The sequence below is a fragment of the Phaenicophaeus curvirostris genome, chromosome 12 (genome assembly GCF_032191515.1).
Source record: "Phaenicophaeus curvirostris isolate KB17595 chromosome 12, BPBGC_Pcur_1.0, whole genome shotgun sequence".
Classification (NCBI taxonomy): Eukaryota; Metazoa; Chordata; class Aves; order Cuculiformes; family Cuculidae; genus Phaenicophaeus; species Phaenicophaeus curvirostris.
Window position 1 is genome coordinate 8,195,272 of NC_091403.1, and position 14,490 is coordinate 8,209,761.

Here is a 14,490-nt window from a genome sequence, read left to right on the forward strand (position 1 = left end):
AGAATGGCACCATGCATGCATCACAAAACATGATTTCTAAAAATAGGGTGTGGCCTAGTACCTCTCCCTTTCCTCACAATTTCTAATGCAACGTTCTCTGTCTAAAATATTTTGTGGGGAAAAAAATGCCACATTTAACTCCATTTTGAAAACCCAGCCTAAGTTTTGTACATTAAATACTCAGTTCATTTTATCCCTTACTGAACTTCCAGTAAATCAAAGGAGATTTTCTGATTAACTTTGTTTTCTCTAGAGATGGGAGAAAATAGCCAACCATTTGCCACAGTAGTGACAAAATCAAAAACTTCATATAACTTAAACGAGATATACACGTGAACAGAGGGCTTGTGTTATCTATTACTCCAAACCATTATTTTTCCAGACCCTAGGCTCAGTTTAGAAAGCACCATGGTCCAGCCTTCAGACCATGGAGAAAGGCTGTGGATACGACATTCAAGACTCAATCAAACTGGACCTTGAAAAGCCATCTGAAAAGAGAACACCAGTTTTCTCATAACATTCAACTAGAGCCTGTCGGAAATCAGGACCTGTTCAGCTTAACCTCCTGTAGAAGACAACCTTCAGAACATCTTTTGAAGTCTTAACTGCTGTGACACACCAACCCGTATTAGCAGCTATCTTCATCTTTGAAACTGAGTTTCCCAAATGCTGAATTTTTCTGCAAGCAAAACAAAAGTCTTGGCGATTTTTCAATCTTTCATTGCCTCAGGATCATTAATTACACTTTTTAGAATATTCTGCCTTTTAGATAATTTCACGTGTTATATCTTTCGTGTTTGCAAATAACTACAACATCAATAACAACGCCCACACGGCTTTGGAAGTTCAAAGATAACTGCATTTGCTTTTTTTTTCTCATTATTTTCGAGCATTTTTCATTTCCACAAATGCTCCAAATAGAACAATTCAACATTATGGCATAAGGGACATCTCCATAGGCATAGAGTAAATACAAAATACTGCTATACTCCTCTGCGGAATGTGGGAAGATTCTTTAGCGTTACTTTAGGTTTACTACCTACTCAAGAACTTGTCAGGAATTTTGAACACTTCTTTTCCTCTTAACTTCTTCACAGAGCTATTTCCTGAAAGGTCTTCACAATACTGAACCTCCTACTTGGCTTTTTAAAATTATCCATTTTAAAAGAAGAGAGAAAATTATGTTTCCAGGTGAGCTGTGCTAGGCTTTCAAGAAACGATCAGCTGTAATGGCCAAGCTCTCACTGCTTTTTCAGAATTACCAAATACAAGAACTCATGGGATGTTGTACCAGTGAACTACCAAATAAATGAAAACATATAAAACCAAAACATTATTTTCCCATGTCCCCATATTCATACTAAGCATGACTTGACATTCATTACAAGCCACTTGTTCCCAAAAGTACGCAGACAATTCTGTGAACACATCAAATAGAGTGAAGAATGATACTGAAAAAATCCTCACAATAAACAAACTGGATGTTTGTAAAAAAACAAGTAGAGTATTTGTCTGTAAATATTGACCAAACTAAGTTTTTTGCTTTGATATTTGTTGACTGAAGAGCTGCACAGACAAGTACAAGGGACATATAAATAGTCCAAATGCCTAACTTGGCGCTAAGGTTCCAGCTACTACAGGGACCCTGTGAACCAAAGCAAACAACTGGTAGCCAAATGTGCTTACCAAGAAATCACTACAAATACTTCATCATTACATTTCAACATTAGAAAGAACGATATGATTTCTGAAAATGGATTTACTTCCAGTGACAGCTCATTGACTTGATTTAAAGAGCAGTTTAATAACCTAACCAAATACTCCCATGCAATGCATTTTCCTACTTTTTAAATTCAACTCTCAAGCACACAGCAAACACTTGAAAGCCATCTCATAATTTTCACACTGTGTAACTGTATTTTCCACATAGTTTGATTATTTCTTTTGTGTGTGATGCAATAAATATTTTGCTCTCAATCTTCGAATTCAAACTGTAACTGGCTGTGAAGAAACTAACGTGTTTTCAAAGGCAAACTAAGAGACAAAAGCAACCATAAGTCAAGACAGCAATAAGTTATAAAGCCTATATTAAAACTTTAAAGCTAGGGGGATCATTGATCGTTCAGCATTGAAGCAGCTATCCATCTATGCTCATATATATATTTTTTCAAGACTCTTAAAAAACACATTATGTCAATGCCATACCTACTGTATAAAGAAAATACAAATTAATGGTTATTCATGTGCCTGGAATAAATAACATCTGCTGTTTCCAAGGAGAAAGAAGCTGTATACACTGCTTTTTTATGTTCCCAAAGGGAGAAAAAAAATCTTTGCTAATGCAACATAAATGTGGTTGCAATAAAAGTCCTATTAAAACATCATCCATTAGCACATCAAAATGAAAAAAAAATATATTCTCTGCTCGCTCCAGGATAGTCACTTCACCTTCTCCTACAAATATGTCATGTTACCCCAGGCACATATGAAAAAAGCATCCCAGAATATACACTTTTATAAACAGGACATGCAAAACAGAGGTAAGAGAAAACTTGAGCGCTGTCCACTGCCTGTAGCACAAGACTGTCTTCTTTCTCCGGTCACTTCTCAGACATGAGGTAGCCAGCGATAAAAATGAAAAATGCAGACAGCTTGTAACAGCCAAAAATCTTCCTGCACAGTGAAAACGTACTGGTCTCTAAAATTCTTACTCATAATTACCACAGTTGTTTTAAATTTAGCAATGATGAAAGAACATTTTGTCCTTAAAGACGGTCTTGAAAAACAAATACCAACAAAGCGGTATAGGTGGAGACACAAAGAGCTCTGGAGCCAAACTTGGATATAACATTATTAACCTCCACACGTAACACTCCAAGAGATGGAGCCATGACGCTGCGTACCCTGAAACATTCACCACCTGTACGTATACCCTTCCTAGAGCAAAATGAGGACTAGCACACTGGCTGTGTCTCACTCAGTTCTGCCAAGGGCAGAAAGGCTTTAGCGCATCATCAGTAGATGGAGGCAGAACAGATTCCTTCATGTCATATCAACCTTTACATCAAAGTAGTCAAATACTACTTTAGAGAAGGAATAAAAAGGCATATGCCAGCTATGAGACTAATGAATAGTTTTCCTCAAGAAAAACATAATTCAGTATGAACTTCATGCTAATGTTCTTTCCACCCACTCACACATCTCCAACTGATTCCACTCAACCAAAATGTCAACAAGTAAAACCACCTATCTTTCAATTCAGTTATTGTAACCCAGCAGTAAAATTTTGTTTTACAGTGCCATCCCACAGCTGCCTGACCTCAAACATTGCTTACATATTTACATGGCCTCCTTTCGTAAAACATGCAGGTAACCTGGAGGGAAAAACACAAGTAACAAAAGGGAAAACTTCGGAAAGAAAAAGATATTCCAACTGGCTGCTTTCGCTAAAATGTTAAAATCCATCATAAACCTCAGTCCCATTTACAGTTCAGAATCAAAGGGCTTAAGAAGCAGAAGGCAGACACAATTGAAAAAAAAGGAAGATTTTGAGTCAGGAAACAATCTGGAAATGTGTGATGGTAGCTTGTTTGACTAGTGAAGGTGAATCAAGATATACTTCACCAGAAGACTACCGCCTCTCAGAAATGTACAGGTTGTATCAGGAAGAAATCACAGAGCACAGCAAGTCCAGAAGAACTTGGTTTAATCTAGAAGAAACAAAACCAAGAGCTGTGATCATTCAAGAACCAAGTTTCAAGCTGAATAAATTACCAGGAGCCTCAAAGACTCCTATAAACCTAAGTACTTCCCAAAGCCCAGAAACAATAAAGAAGAAACTACTGCTGTCTTATTCTATAAATAACCATAATGGAAATTTTATATTTTATGCTAAAGTGTCTATGATGGGCTATTTAACATAAGTCTGACGTAGCACGCTAGTGAAAATCCAGTCCAGCATCACCTACCTAAGAGAGAAACAGTTTCACTTAGAATAACCTTAACTCGTAGATGCAGAAAGCTGCTGGCCCAGAATCTACAGAGACACTACACGTTTTTTAAGGACTCGTGTAGGAAATGGAAAATTTGGATTCTGCAAGCCTCAACACATGGCTTTTGGGGAAGACTGTTGCGTTCATTTAAGACATCCTGAATTCCAGCAGTGCCCTATCCTCTTTGCTGGAGATCACTACCAGCCAGGAGAACAGAACATGCCCTCAGCACCTCAACCGCTAATGGTCACCACTCGGAGATGTAGCTCAAACTTGTTTGGTTTTTTTTAGTGAAGGTTCATTTACTTCAATTTCAACAACAAAAATGCATGGCTGCTAAGCAAAAATACAATGTCGCTAAGATGCAATTGCTGTTCCCACAAACCTGACTGCACAGCAATTCAAACTTTCTATTTTTTAATACTTCCTTTTTAAATACACCAGTAAAAATGTCTGTTTTACATGATAACATCAACTAAACAAATTAGCAGGAGAACATTCATCCCAGAAACACGAAACCTTTAAAATTTGCCATTCCTAAGGGCACCGAAAATGTCAAAAATATAGGGAAGTTTTCATCATACAGCCTTGTTTCCTAATGGTCAAAGCACTACTCACTACAGAAAGTACAGAATATTTTCATGGTGACAGAGCTGTATGCAGAAGGCCAGGTGATCTCTTAGTGATGCTTTAAAAAAATAATTAAATCCGAGGAAAGCACTGGTGTCCCATGCACTATAACATGACCATCACTCACAGGGGTACTCATCAGGCTGACCTCTGTCTTCCCAAAGTCTCTCACCAGCTTGCACAGGCTGCTGTTAAAAGAGCTGCCTCTCAGTGGCTGGGAACGCAAGAATTTAGCATTTCAAACCAAGCTTTTCTAGCTAGCAGTCTTTCAAGTTGGACTTGAAATGGAAACCCAGCATGCCCATGGCCATGCTGGCTCTGCAGTACCAACAGCGATACAATTTTTTGTCAATAAAGAAATCAAACATAACTGAGAGGGCAGTGATACACAGTAGCTAGTGCCATTTTATGGTTAATTTTATGACTGTAATCCACTTCCCGCAGCTACTGTTACAATCAGCACCTAATTTCAGCGGCTGATTTCCAGCATGTGTTGAGGGTCACTGTGCACTGGGCAGATTAAACATTTTCCATGCAACAGGAGCTCAGTAAATTCAAACACCAGCCTCATCCTGACACACTAGGCAGCCACATAACTTCACGAGCCTGCTTATTCCTCAGGCTTGACGTTACAGAGGCAAACATATGCAGTATGTTTTTATTTACTGCAGGAATATCTGGAAACTGAGGATGCACTCTGCAAAGCACCATTCAAATAACAGAAGACAATATGCATTCTCAAAGGAATCAAACTATAAGTTAAATAAGATCCGAGACTAAATACGTGATGTATTCATAAGAAGCTATCTTAATTCTCCTTGCATTCAAATAACCAGTTCTGTCCTGAGTTTTAAAAGCGTTTCCAGTTCAGTTTGATTTTTCAATCCAGTTTTAAAAATACGCGCACTCCAAGGGCATTTAACAGCATCGAGGCGTCCACCTACCTGTACTAACAGAAGAGACACCAGTAACAACTCCTTGAAATTACCCACCTGCATGAAATTGTGCTCTGGACTATTACTGGGAAAGTACTGGAGACCGTTTTTCAAAATCAGGCCTGTATATTCCACAGAAACAGGTTTTGCTTTTACCCCCGAGGAATACAAATATGCAGTGTTTTTGTTCTTCGCAGCTCAGTGATTTACTGGCATGCCTCTTCCCATAAAATATTTGCATATATCTGAGAGTCAAACTGTTCCGATACATTCTGTGTTTGCCAGGAAGTGAATGCTTCGGCTCAGTGTAACTGAACATTAAACAAGGAGAGAGAGGCAGCAGGACAAATGGCAGCGTAATTAACATACCAATGAAGAGCCAGTTGTTAATTACTATCCATTTCAGACATTTTGTATGAGCAACTTACCTGAAAAGCCTTTCCATCTGCATGCTGGCAAAGCCAGCAATTAAATAATTCAACGCTTCTTTTGCTTGATTAGAGAAAAAATGATATTATTCTATTTGTCACATGCAGTTGACATTTAGATGAGAAAAAATGCAGCAGCCCAAATCTAAACGTTTGAAATGAATGTTATGAGCTGTCCTTGAACAAAACAGCAACATATATACATCTAGGGGAGATGTAAGCTCATAGAGGGTCCTCAGCTGAGCCAACTGATGATAACTTGCAGGACCTGCTGGGTTACATGGAAGGCAGCACAGTCGCTACTTACAACACAAACAGTACCACTTTTATGAAAGGGAGACTTCAGATGCTACCTACAGAATGGAATCTGAATTTCTAAGCCGTTGAAAGGCTTGGGAGAAGCACCAGTACAATTACAGGACTCATTTACATTTAAACAACAGAGAAACCAACATACAGTTCTGCATGACACCACCCTTACAACAGGGCAGTTAAGAGGAGTTGTGAGAAAGGCAGAGCCACCTAAGAAACATAGGACACAAATACTCAAGACAGGGAAAATGCAAATAAAAGCTAATAAAAAAGACAGGAAGGAAAAAGTTTAGAAACATCCATCAATATGTAGAGTATCCAAAACAAAGGACTTCTCTTTTGCCCTGTGCAGATGGCTTTGCTCAAGGAAGACTAGCGTGCTTTGGGTACAAAAAAAGGAAATTACATCTGTCTTGAAAACAGCTTCTAATTCATTACCCATGGCATGACTACAGCCATTAATCCATGTAAACAATAAAGCAAGAAGCATTTGAAATTTTGACTATCCAAATCAAAGTCTGAAACAGCTCTTGTTTAAAAACAGGCATTCTATGTTTGGTACCAAAGTTTCAAATCATATAATTTATGCCAGATTTTAGTGAAATCTTGCATCATTTTGCGACAAAGTAGTTTTTTCTGGTGTAGCCAAAAAGAAGGCATTTAGTCCACGTAGATTTACATAATCAATTAATTTTCATTTTGATTTTTATTTTAAACAATGGAAGACTGATTCATTTTTTTAAGTTTTTTCGTTGATAACAATGTGATTCTTTTTCGAATTATAATCACAAGCTAACTAACATATAAACACAGCTTTATAAAATTTCTCTTTTTGTCATTTGACAGCATGATTGATACAGATGGGGTGACAGGAAATGCTTTACATCTGAACAAAGGAAATGCTGTTAGCAAGAAGTAAACTGTACCAATTGTTTATACTGCAAGCTCCCACACAAGATATCTGAAATTTCAAATCTTTTGCCTGTATTGTCCGGCAAATCTATTTTTTTGTCCCACAGATTATCTTATAGAATGAGCGATGGAGCATCTTTGCAGTTTTCTTTCCTACATAACCTTAATTGAGCACACTCTAACAGTCAAGAAAAGAACGTAGCTTGAGTTGGTATCGGCATGTTTCTGCACCCAAGGCAGCATCTCTGAACTCCACAGCGCTGGCTAGACAGAACAACTCATCCAGAGCTGGTTCATCCATCTCTAAATACTGCTGGCCACCCAAAGCCACTCTGCTATAGACAAGACTAGAAAATCTGCCAGAGACCTATGATAAGCCCTGAGATCTAAATTCCTGTGTGTTAACCTCGAGACCCCTCTTTCCCTTTTCTAATGCAAATTTTAATAACATTATACTTTTTGCAGGTAGCATCAAATTAAGGCTTTTTCCATTCTTACTTGTCAGTCATGAAGCAGTAAGCCCCCCAAAATTACCCTAAATGACATACGTAGCTGATCTTCACAAGCCATTTAAGCATAATCCTCGAATATATCTTCATAATGACAGCCCCATTTCTGTTCTCTTAATAACAATAATCACTACATCAACAGTGTTATTTTGCCCTGACTGTTTTGAAAACGCTATTTTTTTCCTTTGCTGCCTATCTCTATAGTAATTTTTTCTTACTGGAAAGAAAAACTAGCAATACCATCTGGTAGTACAGAAATCAGCAATATCTGCTTTGTTTTGCGTTTTTTATTAAGAAGCATAGGGAAACAATTCTATTTGAAAAAACACTTGGAACTAATCACAAGTTACACATGCAAATTTTAAAAAAATACCCTGAGATAGTAGAGATATTCTGAAATTAATTTTATTGTATGGTCTGTACATTAGAAATGTGAAAAAGAAGTCATTTCTTCAATGCAACTTGCTGTTTGGTACACAGTCCTGAAGGAGACAACATTATCACAAAACAACTCAAGAAGCACTATCATCTTATACCACAGTCTGACTAAAATAAGGAGCAATTCTGCAGTAAGAAAGACAGAAAAACATGAGAAGAAAAAGATCTGCAATTTAAACTTCCCACTGGCTAATGACTCTTCCATTTTTGAGATCTTTGTTTTAACATTATCCTAAAAAGAAGACTACATTTTGTATGCCAGAAACATCCCAGCTCATTTTAACCCTCATTGCTAGAACGCTCCTTTTACTCACTAGGATACCATGAAATGGATTTTGGAGTTTACTGGGTAGTCTTTATTGCAACTTAAGGACAAAGCGTTACTACTGTAGCAATAAAACACAACAAGTCTTGGGCTCAGAATTGACAATTTTGAAATCTAAAACACTTAAGTAGATGGGGTTTATCTAATCATCAATTACAAAGCTGTATGAAAGCTGAAGAATGGCCAGACTGCCAACTTCAGAAAGATTTTTGGGGACACAAAATGGGCAGCATCAAGAAAATTCATCCACAGCACTTGACATCTCAGTAACTCGAGTGCAAACCTAAGACTGGCTAACAGAGGATTTCGTTCGCAGATTTTCCAGCTGAGATGGAAGAATGATTTATCTCCATTCAACTTCCAATTCAAACTAACAAAACCAGCTCCCAGAACCCAAGACACTTTCCTAAAAAAAAAAAAAGGTCCAGGCACAGGGTTCCGTTAAAACTTTTCACTCATATGACATAAAATGTGCCATTCACTCATTACAAATTGACAGTAAAGAAAGTTTACTTGATCATCTTTCTTTAAAGTTCAACCACAATTTCCTTTATATCTTAGATTAGCCATTAGCTAAAACTACCCCCATCAGCTACTGTAGTTGTAAAAGTAATATCTTAATCCACAGCAACTCCTTTCTCTCATGACCCACCATCCCATCTCAACACAGCTCTAGCAGATGCACTTTTGGGAACATGTTGTTCTCCATAACTTTAGACTTTGGGTTCTCTGTTTTAAAAGAAATCATTAAAGGAGCTTTAGTGATTATGTGAACCCACCTAGTTATTATGTTTCTTTCAATTAAATATAAAAATACAATCCTAAAGAACTACAAAATCTTAAAACGTAGCCAAAAATGCATCCTAAGGGATCTGCCCTCTACTGCAACTCTAGATAAACCCTGAAATCTCATGATTTCTTCTGACTAGACTTAAAGAGTTTGTGGCAATACATCTGTGGGGACCACCCAGAGGAGGCATTCCCTCCACGGATACCTCACCAGGAGGAACTGAAAGGATACAACCAGTTTATTTCACATCACCCCATCAGAGCACGAAGTCCCCACTCTGGGACCCCCCATCAGACCAAGCCAGACTGGAACTTGTCACTCAAGACCGAGTAACGCCTCAAGCAAAAGAAAATATTGAATTAATTTTTATGTTTCCATCCCAACTTGGCCAGTACAAGAATGACTACATCATGTACTGCACTCAAGTCAAGCAAAATTTGACCCCGAAGTAGCAACAGCTATGGGCAAGTTTTTATTCCAGAAATAAACACATTTAAAACAGAAATGGCACTAAGTTACTTTGCTGCAAGTTGTAATTTATGAAATGCTTGTTACACCTCCACAATTTTTTTGTTCTTAAACTCCATTTAATATGCCAATCTTATTTCAGGAGGAAATAAATTAACTCCGATGCTTTGTGCCAATGCAGATGAGCTTCCCACACACCTGTATTGTGTTCCACACTTCACTTAGTCATCCAGATTACGACAGATGAACAAAGTACTTCTAACCAAATCCCATTCCCAAGGCTAAGCACGCAGGAAGGGGAAGAAAGAAGACTACCTCACAGGACCCCCCAGTTTTGTCACTGCAATGCTGCAGCTATGGACAAACACCTTCACCAAAAAGAACTACAAGTTTAGAATCATAGAATCACTTGGTCAGAAAAGACCTTTGAGATCGTTGAGTCCAACTGTACCTGTCCACTACTAAACCATATCCCTGAGCACATCATCTACTCATCTTTTTAATTCCTCCAGGGATAGTGACTCAACCACCTCCCTTGCAGCCTGTTCCAGTGTCCGATAAACCTTTTGGTGAAGAAATTTTTCTTCATGTCTAATCTGAACCTCCCCTGACACAATTTGAAGCCATTTCCTCTCGTCCTACTGCCTATCACTTGGGAAAAGAGATCAAGTCTCTAAATCTAACACAGACCAAGAAGCACACGGGTGGCTGCACCCCCACCACAATTCAGTCCCTGATACTGATAGAGTCCCCACAAGCCCCAGCCAGGCTGCAAACTGCTCCCACTGCCCTAAACTTCCATAACTCAAACTTTCCACTAAAAAAAAAAGATCAGTGGGAAAATGGATAAATCCACATCTATCGTGAGAACAAAGATGATGCTGCAGAGCAGCGCATGGTTCTGTACCAAGAGATCCCACCCAGTTTTTCTGTCTGCAATAATCCCCATTCCACTATCTAGAATATGACTAAAATCACTTGTATTTGTACTGTAGTAGCTGCAAGTTAATGTCCTGCCTAAATTATCAACTGTTATTAGAACCCCAGACAATTGCTTAATAAAAATTTAATCATATTGTAATTTCTAATCATCATTAAAGATGCTTAACAAGTTAATCTCTCTGTTGTGCTTCCCTAACATCACAGATCAGAAAGTCAACTGGCGTAAGGCAGCGTGGCTTCACCAATACTAATAGGGCTACTTTCACCTCACTCCAGTTGAGGGTCTGGCCCTAAGAGAAAATAGAAGTATTAAAATTCTCTCACTACAGTTTTCAATTGCTCCTCTGCATCGTCTTGCAATTAATAAAAAAAAATAAAATAACATAAGCAATAGATGATGACTCTAAAAGAACACAGCATAAATCAAGGCATTTCACACAGCTCTACCCTGTCCTCACCTCTTCACACCTCTAAAGCTCCTCATTTTGACTTGTCCGTGCGTAGTTACATTTGTCTGACAGCAACGCTCATGCACAGAAAATGTGGGAGGATCATTTAACAGACACTGAATTTGTCTTTCAGCTCAGATCTGTTCCAATTGCTTAGACGAGGAGTGAAACGATGCTCTGTAACCTCAGCCTTGCAGAAGTAAGTTCTGATTCGCTTCAGGAAACCAACATATTTCCTCATCCTGCCGGCGGACCAGCAATCTGTGTTTAAAAGAGTTCGAGGACCGCACTGCAAGTTAACTTCAACTGCATACAACCAACACACTCGGCTCTCACTTCCCTCACATTTATTTCACATTTCTTCAACAATCCCATAACGCTCTCTCAATTCACAAAGAGAGTATTCCCTGGGTCACAGGAGAGCAACTGTGAAGCCTTCCTCTGAGGATGCTCTCTTACAATTCAGCAGTTTCAGTATAGATCTTCCCATGGTCAGGGGTGATCCTTCTATGCACAGCTTGGGAGGGGCAGACAGGAGATCAAACCAAATCAAAGTCAAAAAAGCCTGTTTGTATCCTTCTTTGGCTTCAGAAAAACTCAACGATTCTAGCTACGCGTGCATGCAATGAAATTCTCCGTTATCATGCATGGTGTCCTGGAAATATTATTTAATATTTATTTAATAACCTTCCATTAAATATTAATTTTTATTTAATATGTAGAATTCTGATATTAAAATTTAATCCGATTGCCAAAGATCTGTTCCTGCTTACTTTCTTCATACTTACTAAACAAAATTAACTGTTTATACCACATCACTCACTTTCAGTACATCAACTACATGCTCAACTACAGCAGGACTTAATCTAAAGAACAGCCTTTAAACATCAGTCGACGTTTACTCCAGCAAGCCCTCAACTGTGAATATTGCCCTTGATATTACGAATAAGGTCAAAATGTGGTCACATATTAAAACGAGCAAGATCGGAATCCACCTTTGATAAAAATATTCTTCCTTAATGTTGAGCCCAGTGCAAGATCTGTCGTCCCGCTTATTTTTAGTGCGGGATACTTGTTGATCCAACACTAAATTGAGAAAGTGCATTGCTAAAATTGCATCCAAACCCATTTCGCTCCATCACACTCTCAACAAATCTGATGTTGTATCTCATAAGACACATAACACAACATCAGGGAATGTCTCCACTCACAAAAAAACCCTCAAAGACAACATTTTAGTAAGTTTCTTCTCTTAACAAATGTGTTATTAACAGGAAATGTTTATTAACGTCCACTGGCAACGCAATACACATGCGGCAAAGGTGACACATGCCGGAGGCGCCCTCGCTCAGTTTTGACGCCCCGTTTTGGTTTCAAGCAACGTTTTGCAAGCCGGTTTTAGTGCCCAACAATAACTCTGCCCAAAGCACAGATGTGAAAACCCGACAGCCCCACCAGTCCCCAGGGCAGACATGAGGTGAGTGCGGTGCAGCCGCCCCGATCCACAGCTCTGGCCGGGGAACACGTCCCTTCTCTTTCCATGCGGTGACTGCATGTGCTTCTGCGAAACCACTCATTTCTGCACCCGGAGAAGCCCCACGGACAGCTCCTCGCGCCACCGGGGCGAGTGTGGGGATGCGGGGTGAGAGGCGTAAAGGGGAGCGGCGGGGGATGCCGGGCGAGAACGTGGAGGATGCGGGACGAGAGCAGCAGGGGGATGCGGGACGAGAATGAGGAGATATGGGGATGCGGGGCGAGAACACAGAGGGGGATGCGGGGCGAGAACACGAAGATGCGGGGCGAGAGCGCGGAGATGCGGGGCGAGAGCGCGGAGATGCGGGGCGAGAGCGCGGAGGGGGATGCGGGGCGAGAGCGCGGAGGGGGATGCGGGGCGAGAGCGCGGAGGGGGATGCGGGGCGAGAGCGCGGAGGGGGATGCGGGGCGAGAGCGCGGAGGGGGATGCGGGGCGAGAGCGCGGAGGGGGATGCGGGGCGAGAGCGCGGAGGGGGATGCGGGGCGAGAGCGCGGAGGGGGATGCGGGGCGAGAGCGCGGAGGGGGATGCGGGGCGAGAGCGCGGAGGGGGATGCGGGGCGAGAGCGCGGAGGGGGATGCGGGGCGAGAGCGCGGAGGGGGATGCGAAGGAGAATGTGGGGCGAGAACATGAAGATGCGGGGCGACAGCGCGGAGGGGGATGCGGGGCGAGACCGCGGAGACGCGGGGATGTGGGGCGACACCAGGGGATGCAGGGACGTGGGACGAGACCGCAGAGATACGGGGATGCGGGGCGAGAGCGCGGAGGGGGATGCGGGGCGAGAGCGCGGAGGGGGATGCGGGGATACCAAGGGATGCAAGGCGATACCACGGGCTCTAGGGACGCGGGGCGAGAACGCGGAGATACGGGGTGAGAACCTGGGGGCTGCGGGGCGATACCAGGGTTCGCGCCCGGCGCGGGGCCACGTGTTGTGCTGCGGGGCCACACGGGGCGAGACGGGGCTCGGTGCGGGGCTCAGGCAGCGCGGGTACTCACCGGGAGGATTCACCGCCGCCGGCGTCGCCATGGCGCCTCCGAGAGGAGTTCAAACAAACGCTGAAGCGGGGGAGGAGCGGTGCGCGGGGGAGGCAGCCGGGTGCGCGCTGGTCCCGCCGCGGGGCCCGGCTGCCCGCTCGGTGCGGGGCGGCCCAAGATGTCCGAAGGCCCCCGCGTCTGCTCATGCGCCGCTCGCAGTGAGCATGTGCCGGGAACCGCACATGTGCGCTCAAGGCCGCGGCCAGCGAGCCCCGCGCCGCTCCCGGGCCCGCGCCCCCCGCGGGGCTCGAACCGGCGGCGCCGGGGGAGCGGGTGCCCCGAGCGGCCTAGAGCGAGGGCGCTGCCCGCCGCGGCCCGGAACCGAGCGGTGGTGGTTGGGGCGCTGCCTGCAGCCACACAAACTGACCAGTGGTGGTTGGGGTGCTGCTCTCCGCCACCTGAAACAGAGAGGGGGTGGTTGAGGTGCTGTCAGCCGCCCAAAACTGAGAAATAGTGATTGAGGTGCTGCCTTCCGCCACCTAAAACAGAGCGGGGGGGTTGAGGTGCTGCCCTCCACCACCTCACAAAACTGAGAAGAGGTGGTGAGGGTGCTGCTCTCCACCACGCCAAATGGGTAGGTAATGCTTGAAGTGCTGCCCTCGTCCACCCAAAACTGAGAAGGGGAGGTTGGAGTGCAGCTTACGACCACCCAAAACTGAAGGCTGCGCTGAGAGGCTGGAGGCAGGGAACCATTAGATGATGTCACCACGGTCCTTGTCATCCCAACAAGGCATCTCTTCTCCCTCAAGGTGGGGATGTCCTCTGGGAGATAGAATCACAGAATCACTAGGTT

At 42.5% G+C, this 14,490-nt stretch overlaps 1 protein-coding gene across 2 annotated transcripts in view; it reads right to left on the reverse strand.

Moving 5' to 3' along the window:
• Positions 1-13,753, reverse strand: part of ARNT2 (aryl hydrocarbon receptor nuclear translocator 2) — a 103,138-nt gene extending 89,385 nt beyond the window's left edge. For both annotated transcript variants that reach the window (XM_069866869.1, XM_069866867.1), the window contains exon 1: positions 13,659-13,753. In XM_069866869.1, the coding sequence (XP_069722970.1) occupies positions 13,659-13,689 (31 nt within the window). In that variant the 5' untranslated portion in view covers positions 13,690-13,753. The remainder of the gene's footprint in view (positions 1-13,658) is intronic.
• Between the last annotated feature and the right edge of the window lie 737 nt (positions 13,754-14,490).